At 47.3% G+C, this 15,826-nt stretch overlaps 1 protein-coding gene across 1 annotated transcript in view; it reads right to left on the bottom strand.

Annotated features, from left to right (window-relative positions):
- The window catches only part of RYR3 (ryanodine receptor 3), a 504,534-nt gene that overhangs the window by 69,799 nt on the left and 418,909 nt on the right, over positions 1-15,826 (bottom strand). Inside the window, exons 62-66 of the mRNA XM_045822230.1 lie at positions 14,300-14,349; positions 13,828-13,888; positions 11,795-12,033; positions 10,325-10,406; positions 3,499-3,629 (exon numbers count right to left, since the gene is read on the bottom strand). Of these exons, the coding sequence (XP_045678186.1) occupies positions 3,499-3,629; positions 10,325-10,406; positions 11,795-12,033; positions 13,828-13,888; positions 14,300-14,349 (563 nt within the window). The remainder of the gene's footprint in view (positions 1-3,498; positions 3,630-10,324; positions 10,407-11,794; positions 12,034-13,827; positions 13,889-14,299; positions 14,350-15,826) is intronic.

Genomic DNA, 15,826 nt, shown 5'->3' on the forward strand with positions numbered 1-15,826 from the left:
CAGTGTCCCGACTAAATAGTGAGGCCCTGCATGTTTAAACTTCTTGCGGCACCACAGTGTGCCTCTTGCAGCACACGGGTTGGAGTCACTGTTCTAGATCCACGGCTCCCAAAGCGAAGTCCTCCCACCAGCAGCCGCAGCAGAGCAGCGATGGGACCTTCTGACTCCAGACCCACTGAATTGGAAGCTTAGGGAGGGGACCCAGCAGTCTTTATTCTAGGGAGCCTTCGAGTGATTCTGGTGCATGCGAAGGTTTGAGGACCACTGAGTTAGGTTCTTCAGTTGCATCTCCTTCCCCGAGCAGCCCCTCCCTCAGGAAGAGGGCATCTGAGGGCCGTGCCCCTGTGCAGCAGAGGCGGAGCTTCCGTGGCAGCCGGACCCCCTTCCTTCCAGGCGATCATCCCAGTTCGGGTGTGCAGAGTAAGCTAGCCGGTGACCAGGAGGCTCGGCCAACCTAATGTTCTGATCAAGAGACCACTGCCACATAACCAAAGATTTTATCTAGTTTTGAATAACTGGCACATAACAGTATTAAGCCTTTTCTAGGCACATCTTAATAACTTTTGGATGAGTCAGAAAATGTGCCAGGATCTTATGTGGTAGAAGAGTTACTAATGTGAGTAACTGCTGTCAAGAATGCTAAGTGGAAATTAATAGAGATGTCCAATTGACTGAAGGCTTGATAAATCAGTTCATATTGCATTTCTAAATCAGACTCACGTCGTTTGTCACCCTGTACGTTGCTGCCCCTTCTTGATCCCTGAGGCCGCCCACCTTATATGATGAATGAAGTCTACCTCCCTAGAGTCTCTTAAACCATCAGTCATCCTCTGGCTCCAGGAGAACCTGGTTACCCCAGGTACATATTCACGCGCACTCTACTTTTCAAGAGCCACACACACGATCAGCATTCCGTCTTTGATTAATTAAATGATGGGAAACACGGGCTTAAGGGCCTGGGGTACTGAGTCCCACGGTATGCCGATGGCCCACTGACGGAAGAAGGACCATGTCATCTCTAATCACAAGCTTGTCTTTTTTCTCCCACGTGCGGTATGCGATGATGGGCAGTTATTTTTATTTATGAACATGTCTTATTAAATCAATGTAAAAATATGTGAAATAAGAAGGCATGTTTCTCAAATAGCTCGAGATGAACAACAATGGGGGAGAGCCATTCCCTTCCTTCCCAAAGCCCATCTAGTGTTTCCTGTGTCTGTCATTGTCAAGTTCCCCATTTGCCTCCTGCTGTACCTCTATGAGCCCAGGAGCAGAGGAGGTCTCTCTCTTTCCCAAGGTTCAAGTCTACACATTGCTGATACAGAGACAAGGACGCACTATTCCTCGAATCACAGGTGGTGCAGAATGGACGTGTACAATCCGGCACTCATGCCTGGGCCCTGATCCTGGCATGGGGAGCACAACCTGGGCTGGCATGTGCCTGCAGGTGTCACAGCCCTTTCTCAGTGTTACCAGAGCCTGCTCCATTGCTCAGCTCCCACTCAGCTGCAAGATGTGACTCATTTAGAAGCATGAGAGGGTGCGTGAAAAAAAAAACAAGGTTGGAAATACACTTTTGCTAGTCCCAGAAAGGAGAGAAAGGGTGAGACGAAGCTGAGGGTGTTGGGGACTTGGACATTTCATACCCAACCCTGGAAAGTGGAGGCATCTCAGCAATGTTTCTCCCTTAACCAGCCCTGAGAACACTAGTGTCTACTGCATTCTAGCTCAGGAAAGGAATTTTATAGCGTGGCCTTGTCTACATTGTCCTGGTGATCATTCCTGGGGCCAAGGTATGACTTTGATCTGAAGTAGCAAAAGCAAATGGGAATAAATCCACTGTGGCTCTGCTCTCTGCCTTCTTAGATGGAAAGACTGCTGACAAAGAGGACTGGAGCACGAACCCCACTCTCTCGGGACTCTCTCCCTTAGGACCTCACGGCAGTTTGCGAAGGGGGCCCATACTAAGTGGGATCGCCATGCTGCTCAGTCACTGCTGGTGTATCAATGGGTCTGAATAGGATGGCTCTGGTATGAATGGTTCACTAAGGTTTTTTCTTTTTGTGAATATTGATGAGGCCCACCATGTGGTAGCTTTTGCTCCATCAGATCATTGCAGTTCTTTCTAGTGGCATGAAGGTTCCTGCTTGGAGCTCCTCTATCCTGAGGCCTTGCAGTAGGATTGCCCTTGATCGTGTGTGAGGACTCTCCCTTCCTCCTCCAGGAGCGGGTTTACAACCTGCCTTGTGTTCCAGCTCTACAGTTCTCCTAGAAAAGGGGGGGGGAACACCTTTCTGTAAGGGGCCGGAGAGCAAATACTCTGCACTGCAGGCCAGATGGTCTGTGCTGCCTTGACTCGGCTCTGCCACTGGGGTGGGAGCAGGCAGACCATGGCCCTGCACACCTGCTTCTTCAGCTCAGAGATTATTGTTTTTAGGAAACTGCACAAAGAAGCTCGGAAAAAAGAGTAGCACTTACCCTTTTGTCAAAGAACTCTACATTTATAAAGGGAATTTACATCAGAAAGGCAGCCTACCAGGAGGAGACCTATGACCCAACATAACTGTTTCACTGGAGACATATCCGAATGGGCAGGGCAGCTCAGCTCACAAACATTTCCTCTTCTGGCTGCAGGTGAGTCGCCTTCTTCTCTCAGGCCCCACACCCTGGCCCCTTCCCTTGCTCAGGCTGCTATTTAAGGCTCGGTCCCTGGTTACCTCTCCAGTCTCACATCTTTGTGGGGCTGCTGTATGCACACACATGTAGGTGATTCAAATAGTTTCATTTTTCTCCTTAAACTGTCTTTTCAACAGAGGAGTTTTAGCCAAGAATAACACAGGAGAGAGGGAACCTTATTTTCCTCCCCGACATAGCGCTAGTGCAGCCACAGACAACATGTAAATGAGTGGGTGTGACCGTGTTGCAATAAAATGTTACTTCCTAAGTCCTAGGACAGCTGCCCTAGAACTTGGTGCTCTGGTTTGATTTTGTTTCATGTATAATTCCAATTCCCTCTGGTGTTTTCCTAGGCCTTATTTTCCATGCAGAGGGAGAACATGTAGTCATCATCCTTGGCAACAGAGTCTCTCCTGGGACTCGAAGAGCTTAATTAGGTTATTAGTACAGATGTGCCCCTTCTGTTGACACTCTGGAGAGGAACTGTGAATGGGTCATCACATCTCCAGATGCAGGAAGAGAAGTTAAGACCCAGGGTCAGTGACAGAACCTGGGGTTTTAGGATGGAAGAGATTTAGAAATCAACTAGGCTGTCTCCTCATTTTATAGAGGAAGAAACCAAAGTTGAATGAGCACAAAGGACCTGCCCATGCCCATTCTTCCAGTGAGATGGAGACGGGCTTTGACCTCCTGCCCCCTGCCCCCAACCCTGGGCCCCGGGAACCAGCAGTGCTGGAGGGGGGCTGCCCCCTGCCTGTGTGGCCTTCCCTCCCTGCCACTCTCCTCTCAGCACAGGGCATGTCACTGTGGGAAGATACTTACTAGATCTCTCCCTGGGGGTTTTGGTGTTGAAGACCGAGAGCAGGTTGTAACGGTTAAGGGTGGGCTCCAGGAACGCCACTGGGATGGCAGCTGCCAGTGAAGCCAGACATTCTCCGAGGGCAGGACGTTGTCTATAAACAAGAAATCCATTCAGAAGTGCTGCCGCTCACAGGCTGGCCCCCTGCGCTGGCAGGCCAGGCCCCTTCCCCAGGATGTCTCGTGCTGCTTTTCCCTGTATTACTCCACCGGCATCCCTCGGCCCTGGGCTCAGCGGGGCTGCAGGCACTTCCTTCTCCCCACCTTTTGCTGGACACTAACCAACAGTTTGCAATGGTCTCACTACTTGGAACCTAGTTATTAACTGGCTCAGGTGATATAATATACCATGTCACTTTGTTCTTTTCTCCCTGCATATCTGAGAGCAAGTTTTGTGGACATCCACATTGAGTCTGATCCTCCTTGTTCTCAAAATGTTTCGAAATCTTTTGTGTAATTTCTCTGTGTCTGTTCCCTACCATGGATAGAGCCTGCGATCACCAGTGGGAACAGTAGATAAGGGGCCAAAATCATGAATTAGACACAAAATAAAATACCAGCCTTGTAATAGAAATAAGAGGTCCTAAACATACTGCTTGCCTTGAGGACAGACCTCTGCCACCTACTACTTCTATTTCTTCCTTTCACAAATGTTTGAGTGTCCACCATGTATTGAGCTCTGGGTTTTGAGTCTTTCTCTGAAACAAGTAACCAAACAAAAATAAAGTGCTTGGGATTCCTAGTTCAGATTTCCAGTTCTCCAACAGAGAGGACTTGTCTGGCTTGTGGGATGGCCCAGTCTCCAAGTGTGAGGGACGGGAACCCACCCCTGGCTGCTCAGTGTGGAGCTGGTACTGAAATAGTGCTTCCCCTGCGCAGACCTGGGCTCAGCCTTGGAGCTATAACCCAGCAGGTCCTTTCTGCTAGCGAGACAGTGCAGTGACAGTGCTGGCTTGAGAGCCCTGTATGGGGGCTGTTATCTGTTGCTTTCTGATGAACTTGAGATCAGAGCCATCTGGTTCTCACCCAGAAATATCTTCTCTTAGCCACTCTTGGACATTCAATCATGGACATACCATACACCTGTCCCAGGAGTTTCACATGAATGTCAGTTTCCATATAAGGAGAAAACTTTCTTACCAAAAACACCAATATTCTGAGTCCTTTGTTAGACCACGAAACCAAGATCACTCGTGGGAAATGTGGACAACAGGTCTAGAATTGAGCACTGGAATGTTGGGAACCGCCCTGACTGGTATCAGAGGCTGAAACCCCCGCCTAGCTAAGGCTAAGGGAACGCCCTTGGAACCGTAAGCCGGCAAGGAGACAAAAGCTTATCTTCCTGGCAGGAATGCTGCTTCTGCTGCTGAACCCCAAAAAGCTTGGTCGGTTAGCCAAAGACGGGTAAGATTCCCCACGGGGGGAACGACCCAAGCCAGGCACGATCACTTTGGGAGGCCCCCCAAAAGAAGGACTTGGGGGGCTGCAGCAAAAGGGGGTGATGGACCCTCACTCCTCGGCTTTGACAAAGTCTGAGTTCTCAGCGTCCGGAAGAAAATCTCCTTATCTCTCGGTGGCCTTAGTTCCCGTGCTCCACCTAAGCCTGAAACAATGACAGGGTAGTACAGCTGGTACTGGGAAGTGAGGATTTCCCGGGGTGATCAGGCCTAAGAAAGAACATGTAAATTACTGTGAAACCTTCTTTGTTTGGAATGCTCTCAGTTGAATGAGAAGGGTCTTAGGAGGAAGCTAGTTTGTTCCTCAGCCTTACAGCTCTTTGACCCCCAACTCAATAGACGGGCAGAGTTCTTTGTTTTCTATAGTTCCTTACTTCCCCTAATGAGTACTGTACTTTACCTGAATTATTATGCAAAATGAGCCTAATAAAAGCAGGTATGGACGGTAAATCGGCGCGCTCCCCCACTAGGGGGGTGGCCATTCTGTCCCTACTTCCCCACAGAAACTAGTTTGTCTCTGTGCATGTTGTTATTTCTCGCGTGTTTATTGTCGAGCCATCCACAGCGTTCCGTGGTCACTGCTAGCCGGTGACCCACGCGCAACACTGGAAGAGCGTATGGTGTGCAAGCCCATCTTGCTTGTGACTGATCAGCTCGAGCTGAGCACTGACACTGTGTATACAAAGCCCACAAGCAACATCCCTGGATGCTGGGGGTCGAAGGCCACCATTGTGGGGGATGTTACAGAAGCACCAGAGAAAACGGCCAGCGAGAGAGGGCACACTTACAGCCAAGAGCGAACGTTTGCCCTATTAGTGCGGAAACAGAGAGGCATTCAGCCATTGGTTCCCTTCAGGTTCCACCAAAAACCTGCACCTGAGACTGTGTCACCTGCCCTTCACTATGGCAACAGTCAACACATCGGGCAGCCTCAAGAAAATGCCAGAATGTCAAAACTGTAGGGTCTCTGGACGTGGGTGACAAGCACTTATTGGGTGGTGGAGGCACCCAGGGGAGCCAGAGCTCCCCAAGGAGTAAGCCAGACAGCTCTAGCTTTTGTCTCCAGGTGGAGAAAGTCCTTTCTCACTGAATGCAGAGGAGGGACAGAACGCGGAAGCAGTGTGATAAAATAACATCTCTCCGCGGGTTCAGTTACCCACAGTCTGAAGTTATTAACTAAAAAATTCCAGAAGTAAAAAGTCACAGATCTCAAATTGCATGCTGTTCTGAGTAGTGTGCTGAAATCTTGCACCATCCGGCTCCACCCTGCTGGGCTGTGAATCACCCCTTTGTCCAGCACCTCCACGCTGCAGACGATCCCGCTCTGGTAGCCACTTAGCGGCCCCTGGTTATCACATGGGCTGTCACAGCATTGTGGGGCTTGTGTTCGAATAGCCCTTATCTCTCTTAACAATGCCACATTCACATAACTTGCATGGTAGCATATTGTTATAATTATTTTACGTTATTGTTAATTTCTTACTGTGCCTAATTTACAAAGTAAAATTTATCTGAGGTATGTTTGTAGAGGAAAACACATGGTATATATAGGGTTTGGTACTACCCGTGGTTTAGGCATCCACTGGGGGTCAGGGAATGTATCCCCTGTGGAAAAGGGGGGACTTCTGTGCAGAGAACAGTTCTGCTTGAGATGATGGAGGAATCTTCTGGGCTAGAGGGAGGGAGGAGGGCGGGAGTGAGGGAACGAGTTGGTAGAAAGCTGTGTATTCCATGGAAGCCCCACACAATATTTAGTCAAGTTATTAAACTTATTAAAAAGTGACTTTTTAATTACTTTAAAGGACAATTAATAAATATGGATTTATTCCTTATCTTCTATCTTCTTAGGCTTGGCCGGTAGGGGACCAGCAGACAGCTCATTTGGCCATAAAGTATTTGAGCAGATAACTTTAAAACCAGCCTCCAGCAAGCAAGAATGTCCTCAGGTAGGCAAGTCACTTCTTAGCTAATGGTGCAGCCTGGTCCTTCCGTTGAAGGTCTGGCTGCTCACCCCTCCTCCACTCCCCCATCCCAGTCCAGGTCTGCTCTCGGGGCACAGCAGCGGCAGCCCTTGGACCGAGCCAGTCCTCTGGGCCCCGTGTGTTAATGCTGCGGGCCCCAGCTGGAGGCCGTATCAGCCGTGGAAGGGGACAGAGTGGGACGTGGGGACTACAGAGACCAGGCTTACTCTCTAGGAGGCCTCGGCAAAGGCTGCTTCAGTCTCAGCAGGCCGCAGGCTGGCCCCGTTTCCCCACTGTGCATTCCTTCTCACCACCTTTCCCCCCAGTCACTCCCCGCCTTTGCTCAAGTCCAGGTAGTGGAAAAGTGTAAGAAAAGAGACATTGTCTTAGGTTCAGACCTGAATGACCAACCCCCCCAGTGAGGTGAGGGCCTGTTGACATCAAACAGGATGTATGACAGTGTTTTGTTCTTTCAGTCTACAGTCTCACTGTTTTCACCAACCACAGTGGCCAATGAGGAGAAACACTGTGTTTCCTCTCCTCTGCCTCACCTTTTGAGAAGGAGGAAATAAAGAACTAAATTGTGGTGGAGAAAGACATGCCACATGGGAGCATTAAAGAAAAAAATCCCTGGGCAAAAATCAGGGATGACGAGGAGCATCAGATCTGAGAGCAAACCTTCAGCCCGGGGAGGTGAGCCCAGGAAGCGGTGGGCCCTGTGCTGCCGGGTGCTGAACCAACTGTTGTTCTTCTCTTTCTCTCACCAAAATCAAAGTCATGATCTCATGAATGCAGATTTCCAGAAAAGCCTGTGTCGTGGTACACAAACAGTCCTTGGGACAAAAGTCAGTTTTCCAGTGCTGCACTGCCCTGAGGGCCACGCGTGACCCTGTCCTCCCTGATACTAATTACTGAGAAACCCAAGTCTCTACAAACTCACAACAGGCCTTTTCCTGGTCTGGAGCTCCCAGTGATGCTAATTAGCCACTGGCCAGGAGGGATACAAACAACAATTCTCTTGGCCTCTCTGTTAAAAGTTCTATATAAGTAAGGCTCGGAAGTCTGCCAATTAATGCTCCTGGCTGTAAAATACCAGAGTGAATGACCTTGGCCTCTAGGCCCCAGAGGGACTGAGCTGGGCAAAGGCCTGCTGTTATAACACTTCTCCAGTCATTAGTGTCCCCCAGGGGGCAGTGTGGTGTGGACCAACAGGAGCAAGGGCTACACAAACAGCTCCATGGCAACCAAAGGACCTACTTGAAGAGTTTATCGCTGGATATGGAAACTCTTTTTTCTTCCCTCCTTAGCTGTTATTGGTCTAGTACGGTATTTTTCATGGGCAGTACTTGGTCAATGGTGACAGACTGAGGAGGGTTCAATTTGTGTTTCACCTATTGCTACTTCTTAAGTCGTTCTCTCAGTATCACTCCCATGGACTGGGACCTTGTTTCTCACATGTCTATGGCCAGGGAGACAAAGTCGGCACAGCAATCACACTTACGCCTTGTACCTATCTGGGGCTTTGCAATGTTGAAAGTCCCTTCATGTACATTCCAGAGGGTGCTAAGGAGAAAAAACAACTCGCAGTGGGGAGCAGAAAACAGGGCTGAGCATGGCACTGAAAAACAACGGGGCAGAGGGTTAGGGATGGTGTGCCTTATTTGGTCAGAAACATCGGGTCAAAGGGGGGCAGGGAAAGAAGGGAGAAATAGCTCTCTAAGAGTGTGTTACTTTCACAATACCACAGAAGCAAACAAAAGTCATTCCCAGTGGCAGCATGACAGCCCTAGGGTTGTAAGTCATTGACTGTCAAGACCGCAGGAGCAGCCTTGGTGTGGGTGCTTCTGCCAGCCTGACTTCTGCCCACACGGAGCATGAATCACAAACACTGATATTCACAATATGTAATAAAACTGGAATGACTATATGAATAAAATAAAGAGCCACGTGAAGAGCAATCTTTCTCTGGTCTGACATTTCAGAGTTGACCTTTCTTTGACCCCCCCTTTTTTTCAAGAGAATAATGCATAAGCTTTTCAAAAAATTGTACAGACACATGCACATACAGATGCATGTATAGACACACACAGTAAATGGGAAAATAAGACATTGAGAAAATACTCAGAAATGTTTAATGGGAAAAACGAATTGAAGACACCTTCCCTAAGGAAAATTCTTGACCAACTTCCATAAAATGAAAAATTTTAAATTCTCTTGTTGATTTAGTATAAAATATGGTTAAAACTTTTGTTTCCCCAGTTCCTAATCTTAAATGACAAAAGTACCCATATTTTAAATAAAACAATAAGGAAGGCTGTGCAACTGTAAGAAATGAAAGTCATAATCAATATAAAGCAGTCATTAGTTTCTTGAACTATAGAAGCTATCTGGACGCTATGAGGATGAAGATACAGACATTTCTTGCTAGTGCATGATTTCAAATCATTAGTTCTTTAGTTCTTCAAGGAACCAGTCTTTTTCTTTTTTGAGAAATGTCAGTTAGAGTTTATGTAAGTTTTTAGGTGAAACGAGGATTTAAATTGGTTTGTTTGATAGAGCACCATAAGCTGAGGTGGCTCAAGGGGGCATAGCTATCAAGGAATGTTTAGATTAATTTTAAGCTCAGATCGAATTCCTTCCAGTTTCCTCATTTGAAAGGGCGGGGGTGGGGGGGAGGAGAAAAAAAACTCTTCCAGGGATAATACTAAGTCCAGAGTTTGGCTAACACTGTTTATCTTTCTGATCACCCGCATACATTTAAACAGAACAGAACAACAGAACACTGGCATTTGGTGGTGAAAAGCAGGGGTCACAAAAGGCTTCTGTAGCTGCAGGCAGATTAGAGAGCAAGGCTGAAACCCAAGCATCTCTGAAAAGCAGTTTGTTCAGGTTCAAGATTATTGAATAGCATTTCTGCTACCCAAGTGTGGCCTTGTTTAAAACTATAGCTAATCTGACAGCCGAGAATGGCCAAGGTCCAGGACTGCATCACATGGAAACTCATTAAATGCTAAAGCAACTGCTTCATGTCCCTTGAGCTTCTCAGCAAGCTTTAACCCCAGGAACTCCGGAAGCTGTTGGGAAGCTGTGATTATGAAGAACTGAGCATTTCTTTGACATTTTTTTAGTCACTAGCACAAGATTTTTTAGCTTGGCTATACTGCTCCTCCAGCCACATACATTCACCAGCTATCTCCACAAAAGTCATAAATCTTAATAGCATCCTTACACTTCTTAGAATTGCCACAAACATTTCATAACCTAGGCTCAAAATCACCATCCCATTTCAGTGAGCATTTGATTTTGCTGGATTGAAAAGATGCTAACATCTTCTTGAGCTTGAATGTTTGGCCTCTTCTGTTCGCTAATTACCTTTCAACATAGATGTTCCTTCCCGTCCCAAGAGAGTAGAGGCTGCACAGTATGTGGTAGCATGAAATCTGCACGTCACCCACTGCAAAGAACAAAACAGAGCGGCCATCACTGCGATCAATCACAGCTCCCCACCTCCTACACATGGAAAGGGTCTACCCACAGGGAAAACGTGCTCGCATCACCCAGAGCCCAAGAGATCTTTCTCTCCTTCTCCTCCCTGCCCCCCGCCCCCCAAGACAGCTCCTTTCTGCCCAGATGCTAATTACTGAACTGGGTGAGAAAACTCTCGGGAAAATACCCCACACGGAGCCACCCATTCCTCTGTGGGGCTTAGGATGTGGTCACAGGATCACTGGACAATGAGTCCCTCATTTGAGACTTTTTTTTTCCAATAGAGGGTGACACTTTACCCAAATTTTACCCAGAGGAACATTTCTTTGCTTTGAAAAGAAGAATTTGAGAAATCCGAAGTTTGAATGAGCCTTGCCTTTCGTTCATTTCCTAGGAAGATACGTACAATGTGCTCACCTCTTCGGAGACAGAGTAACAAGAGCAAAATTCCTCATGTTCCCTTGTCCCAAGTTCTCTGAGGGAAGTTTTTCAAAAGGCCATTCAAACAGATAATGATTTTGCCACATTTCCTTTTAAAAAGGGCATATTCCACCTAGCAACTCACAAAGTTTATCTGAAGGCTACATGCTCTTGTTAATGTCTAGAACTCATAACAAGGCAGGGACTAATTTAGCACCATGAAAACTAATTTCATTTTTTATTTTTTAACAAGGAGGTGTATTATTTCCATGATACAAAATAATGAGGTTAGATGTTCCCCCACCAGTCCCCCAACCCCATGGAAATAAGTGATTTTCAGTTGTTCAGGGATACGGAAGACACAGCCTTAGCTATGACAACTGGCTAAATTAAATTATTCCCTGCGCCGACATTTAAAGTGTGCAACTGAAGCGTGGTGGCAGAGTATCTGCATGAGGGGTCTGTCCATGCTACTAACTGCAAACTGCAATAAAACCAACTGACTGTGGGCTTCCAAAGGCTCAGATAAGGACGTCTTAGCAGCTTTCCTTTGCTCCTGGTATTTGTGAATAAATTAGTGCTTCTTAACAGGAAAACTGGTAGCTGAAAAGCCCTGGGAGCAAACCTCTGTCTCCTGCTGGATGACTCAGATAAACTGTTCGAATGAAGAGGAGCACAAAGGCTGGGAGCTAAACCAGTCAGTGAAAAATCCTGGTCCTGAATGATAGTGGGAAAAGATGAAATATTATATACTCAAATTTGGGGATTTCTTCCCATCCTAGAGTCTACTACTTGATTTTTAAATCTAAGAAGGAAAAAAGCATGGAATGATAATCTCTTTGCTCCTCCCTCAAGGTCAGCCTCAGCAACTGAGCCTCGTTCCTCCTGCCTGCGGCTGTGTGCTCCTGAACGCACACACACAGCAGTCTGACTCACAGAGCAAATCCACCCCAAACTGATGCTGCGCCACGTGCTCAAAGATGGACGTCAGGATGGGGAGCAGCGCCACCGTGGTGTAGTTAATGTTCTGAGAGACGCCTTTAATCTGCGTTCTGGAGTGCGTGAACTTCCCGAGCTTCAGGTTTTCCGAAGTCTTCTCTAAGTCTTCCGCGGCATTTTCAAAGAAGGCTCGTAACCCGGCCTTCACCAGCTCTGAGCCCGACTTCATGACGGTCCTGCAAGCAAACAGCACTCAAAACCAGAAGCAAAATCTGAACCTTTGGCCAATCACCTTCTCAAAACTGGTGACTTGCAGTGCGAGCTGTGCAGACATTTGACACTCCAGTCACCCGACGACATGTGTCAGGAGCAGTGGAGGGCACCCTTTGGTTCAGAAGAAACCTGGACCACAAAGTACAAAGAGGCCTGGCAAGGGGATGGTATGCTCTGTTTGAGGGACTCTGTGTCCAGCTCCTCAGGAAACACAGAGGATGGTTTAGAATGGAAGGGATATTGGCCACTTGCTATACATATCGTGGCTACATCATCAAATATTAATTAAAAGGACAGTGAGGGGAGTTCTTGGAGCTCACGATGAGATAAGCAACTTTTATAAGGCTTAGCGAGAAATGTTAGCTCTCCTGTGATACAGGACTACTTAGAGAGTGAGAACAAAGGAATAAGTCAACTGAAGCTTAGATTTCTATCAGCTCACAGGGATGTCCTCACTTGGAGAAAGGGGAGGGGGACAGCCAGCCCCTTGTAAAACAGACAGTTTAGGCAGTTCACTGACAAAACCATATAGGCGTGAAGATTAGCTATGGATATCTGAGGTTCACCCATGAGAATAATTCCCTAAACCTTAGAATTGGAACAAAGCCTAGAAGTCATCTATTATTTTCTGTAGTTCTACATCTTATTTACAGGATTATGACAGGCTTGTTAAGGACAGTTGCTTTATATCTACAGCATTTTCACGATCATCCAACTGACCAGAAAAACAAAAACAATGAAAGTCAGTGAGGCTTGCTCCTATCCTGCAAGTCTCTTCATGAGCTACCTGCCACCTCCTTAACTTTCCTGCCGCAGGTTTTCTCAGGTATGGTGATTAAACACACTGCCCTACATTTTTTTTTTTAAATGGACTCTCTCTCAAGGTGTCCCACGTTTCTGGGAGAAAAGTTCCCTCACTCCAGTTGCAAGGGACTTCAGTCCCTTGGGAGGCTTTGGTCTGACCTGCAAACTTTGTTCTGTTCCAGTATCTCCACAATGCTTGTTTCTCTCAAAAACCTAAAACTCCCAATTATCCTTAACTCTGTGTGTGTGTGTGTGTTGTGTGTGTGTGTGCGTGTGTGTGTGCGCGTGTGCTCGCGTGTGTGACTACTCTTTGTTTGTAGTGGATTTTCATCTCATGGCCACTCAGGTTGCTGCCTCTCTTCTGTATTTGGGATGGATGTCGTCCTCTCTACTTTGACATGAACATGCTAAAGAAAGCTCCCTGTCAGCCAGTTGTTCCCACAGTTTGTCTCATTTTTGTCTCATCACATATAAAATATTTCTATTATCGGTGTATATACATATGACTTCCTTTCCTGTTCAGCTGTCTTCCCTACAGGCCCTTGGGCCTCGGGCTCACACTCCCTTTCCGGTCTTCTGGTAGAGAGTGATGGCTCTCCTCTCCCAGGAGGCGGCGGCCTTGCCACCCATCAGGCAGCTCTTGTTTTTTTTTTTTTTTTTGTGGGGAATGAGGCACAGAGTGGCTCATTATTCATTATAATGTATTTGCCAAATTATACATTTCATCTTCTGAAGGTGAACTTCTCAGTAAGAGATGACAAGAATGATCAAATGCTCAGTTTTCAGCGTTGAGCATATTCCCTAGCCGTGGCCCTCTGCCATGCAGATGGGGAAACAAAGAAGTGCTAACGTCAGGGTAGGATCCGTCCTTTCCCTGTCTGCTTCTCTCCAGTGCAGTCCTGAGTGAGAGCGCGAGTGTTGAGGAACTACTAGAAAACACTGGGCAGACTTACCTTGTGTCGAGCGTCTGAGCTAAGATGTGAAGGCAGCTCACCATTGTAGTAGAATCACTCCCTAGAATCAAAAGTATCGCCTGTGACTCCCTGAACCAGTCAGCCTTTCAAACACAATCTTATCAATAAGCACAAACCACAGCCCAGCATAATCAACCACCGATCCACAGATAACCCAGCATGCAAGGTCTGTGTTCAGGGACAATGCATTTATCTCTGGCCTGACACATCTGCTTTATGATGGATGTTGGAGGAAGAGCTTAAAACATTCACTGGTGTGGAAAATCAGAGCTGTTAAAGGGATAGGGAGGTCATTTATCATACTTCGTACCAATTTTCTATGGCATATTTAGGTGACACCTTCGTCCTCGGGCTCAGGTGTTCTGTGGGAGACACGCACAAAAAGGCAAAATGCGAGTGCAGGAGGACTACGGGGAGGAGTGCAGCCCTTAGCATGCCTCTTTTCACTCACCAAAGAGGGAAATCCTGTGCCGAACGAGAGCAGCGAGTTTGCAGAACAGGCTGAAGCAGAAAAGAGCGTGAGTCGGAGAGGCACACAGACTCAAGGATTGATTTGTACCTCCCCAGGTCCCCCCGCTGCAAAACAAAGAGCACTCAGTGGCACTCTGGGAAGATGCTCTATGTTCTTCTCAATCAAGCCTCTGGACCACACCAGGAACACACGTGGTTCTCGGAGTCTTGCTGGAGAGCCATGAAAGATACCTCATGGGTGGCTCCAACCTTACAGAAAACAGTCCTTCTGGAACAGTTGCAGTATTTTGTAGAGAGCTGGCTTTTGCAAACCATCCCTTACCACAGAGTACCACATACTGAAATGTTCATTCATATGACATTCAGGAATAAATGGGGATTCTGTAGAAACATCATTTTTCCATTGCTGAAGTGGATGGCGAATCGTTTTGCAGCCCTCACTAGGATGTGAAGGCTTTGTTGGGAGGTGGGTAAGAAGGTGAGGCTGGAAGAAAGTTAGTGGTTCAGGTATGGGCAATGCTGTGTTGAACCAAACATGTAAGAAATTGCTTTTCATTGTCATTTCCCATTCATGGATGGGCTTGACCAGCTTGCTGTGCTAGCTGTGTCCTTAGAGGCTAGGAAAGCCTGCATACTATGCTTTTGTGCTTTCTGCCCCTACTCTGTGCCTTCTGCCCATATTTTCTGCCCTGGAAGCCCTTGGAGATCCAGCTGTGTCTCACTGTTTTACCTTCCACAGTGCCACACAGAGGGCTTTGTGTAGTGAGAAAGGAGCCTACACATGTTTCTAAATATGTTACAGATGGACCCCATCCAGGGGCACCAGGCCGCCGTTCCACCTGTGCTGTCCATGTTGGTGGGAGGAGGTTCCCCAGAACTCTGACGGTACTCAACACTAGCACACCTAGACAGGAGGCTGGCAACCTCTTCAGAAAGTGGTCCTTCCTGGTGGAACAGAAATACTTGGACTAAAAACACTTGGTACTGGCCATGGGACTCCAAGGTCAGGCTGGGCTGAATTCCTTCCCAATCTCTTCTGCATAGCTTGCCATGGGCTTCATGCCCTACACAGGGCTGAAGTCTTAATTTAGAGGACAGCTCGAATGGAGAAGAAATACTTCCTGAGTACTGGTGGGGATGATGAAAATGTGCTCATCTTTCAAAAGTTTTCAGTGAATACTCTGGGCCTTTTTGGGCTCTCTCCTAAGAATCATGGCCAAAGTCCCTCCTGGTTAGTCATTTTTTCTTTGTTTTTCAGCAGAAATCAGTTGGAACCCTGGCCCTGGAGCTTAAGAGAACTCAGAATAAGTTAATAGAAATTGGGCAGCCAGCTAGTGTGAAATTAAATATGGACTGCTTCTTTTTTCCTTTTCCCACTGCGTTTGTCTTTTTGGAGCTATATATCTGATAACTCATGGAGTTGGGGGAGGGGCAACCTGGAAGAATGTGAGCTCCCGGGCTTTGCCCTGACAGGCTAGGCTGTTGGTACAGCCACCTCATGGCTCAG

This window comes from Phyllostomus hastatus, unplaced genomic scaffold, assembly GCF_019186645.2.
Source record: "Phyllostomus hastatus isolate PE091 unplaced genomic scaffold, TTU_PhHast_1.1 phas_scaffold_501, whole genome shotgun sequence".
NCBI classification, from domain to species: domain Eukaryota; kingdom Metazoa; phylum Chordata; class Mammalia; order Chiroptera; family Phyllostomidae; genus Phyllostomus; species Phyllostomus hastatus.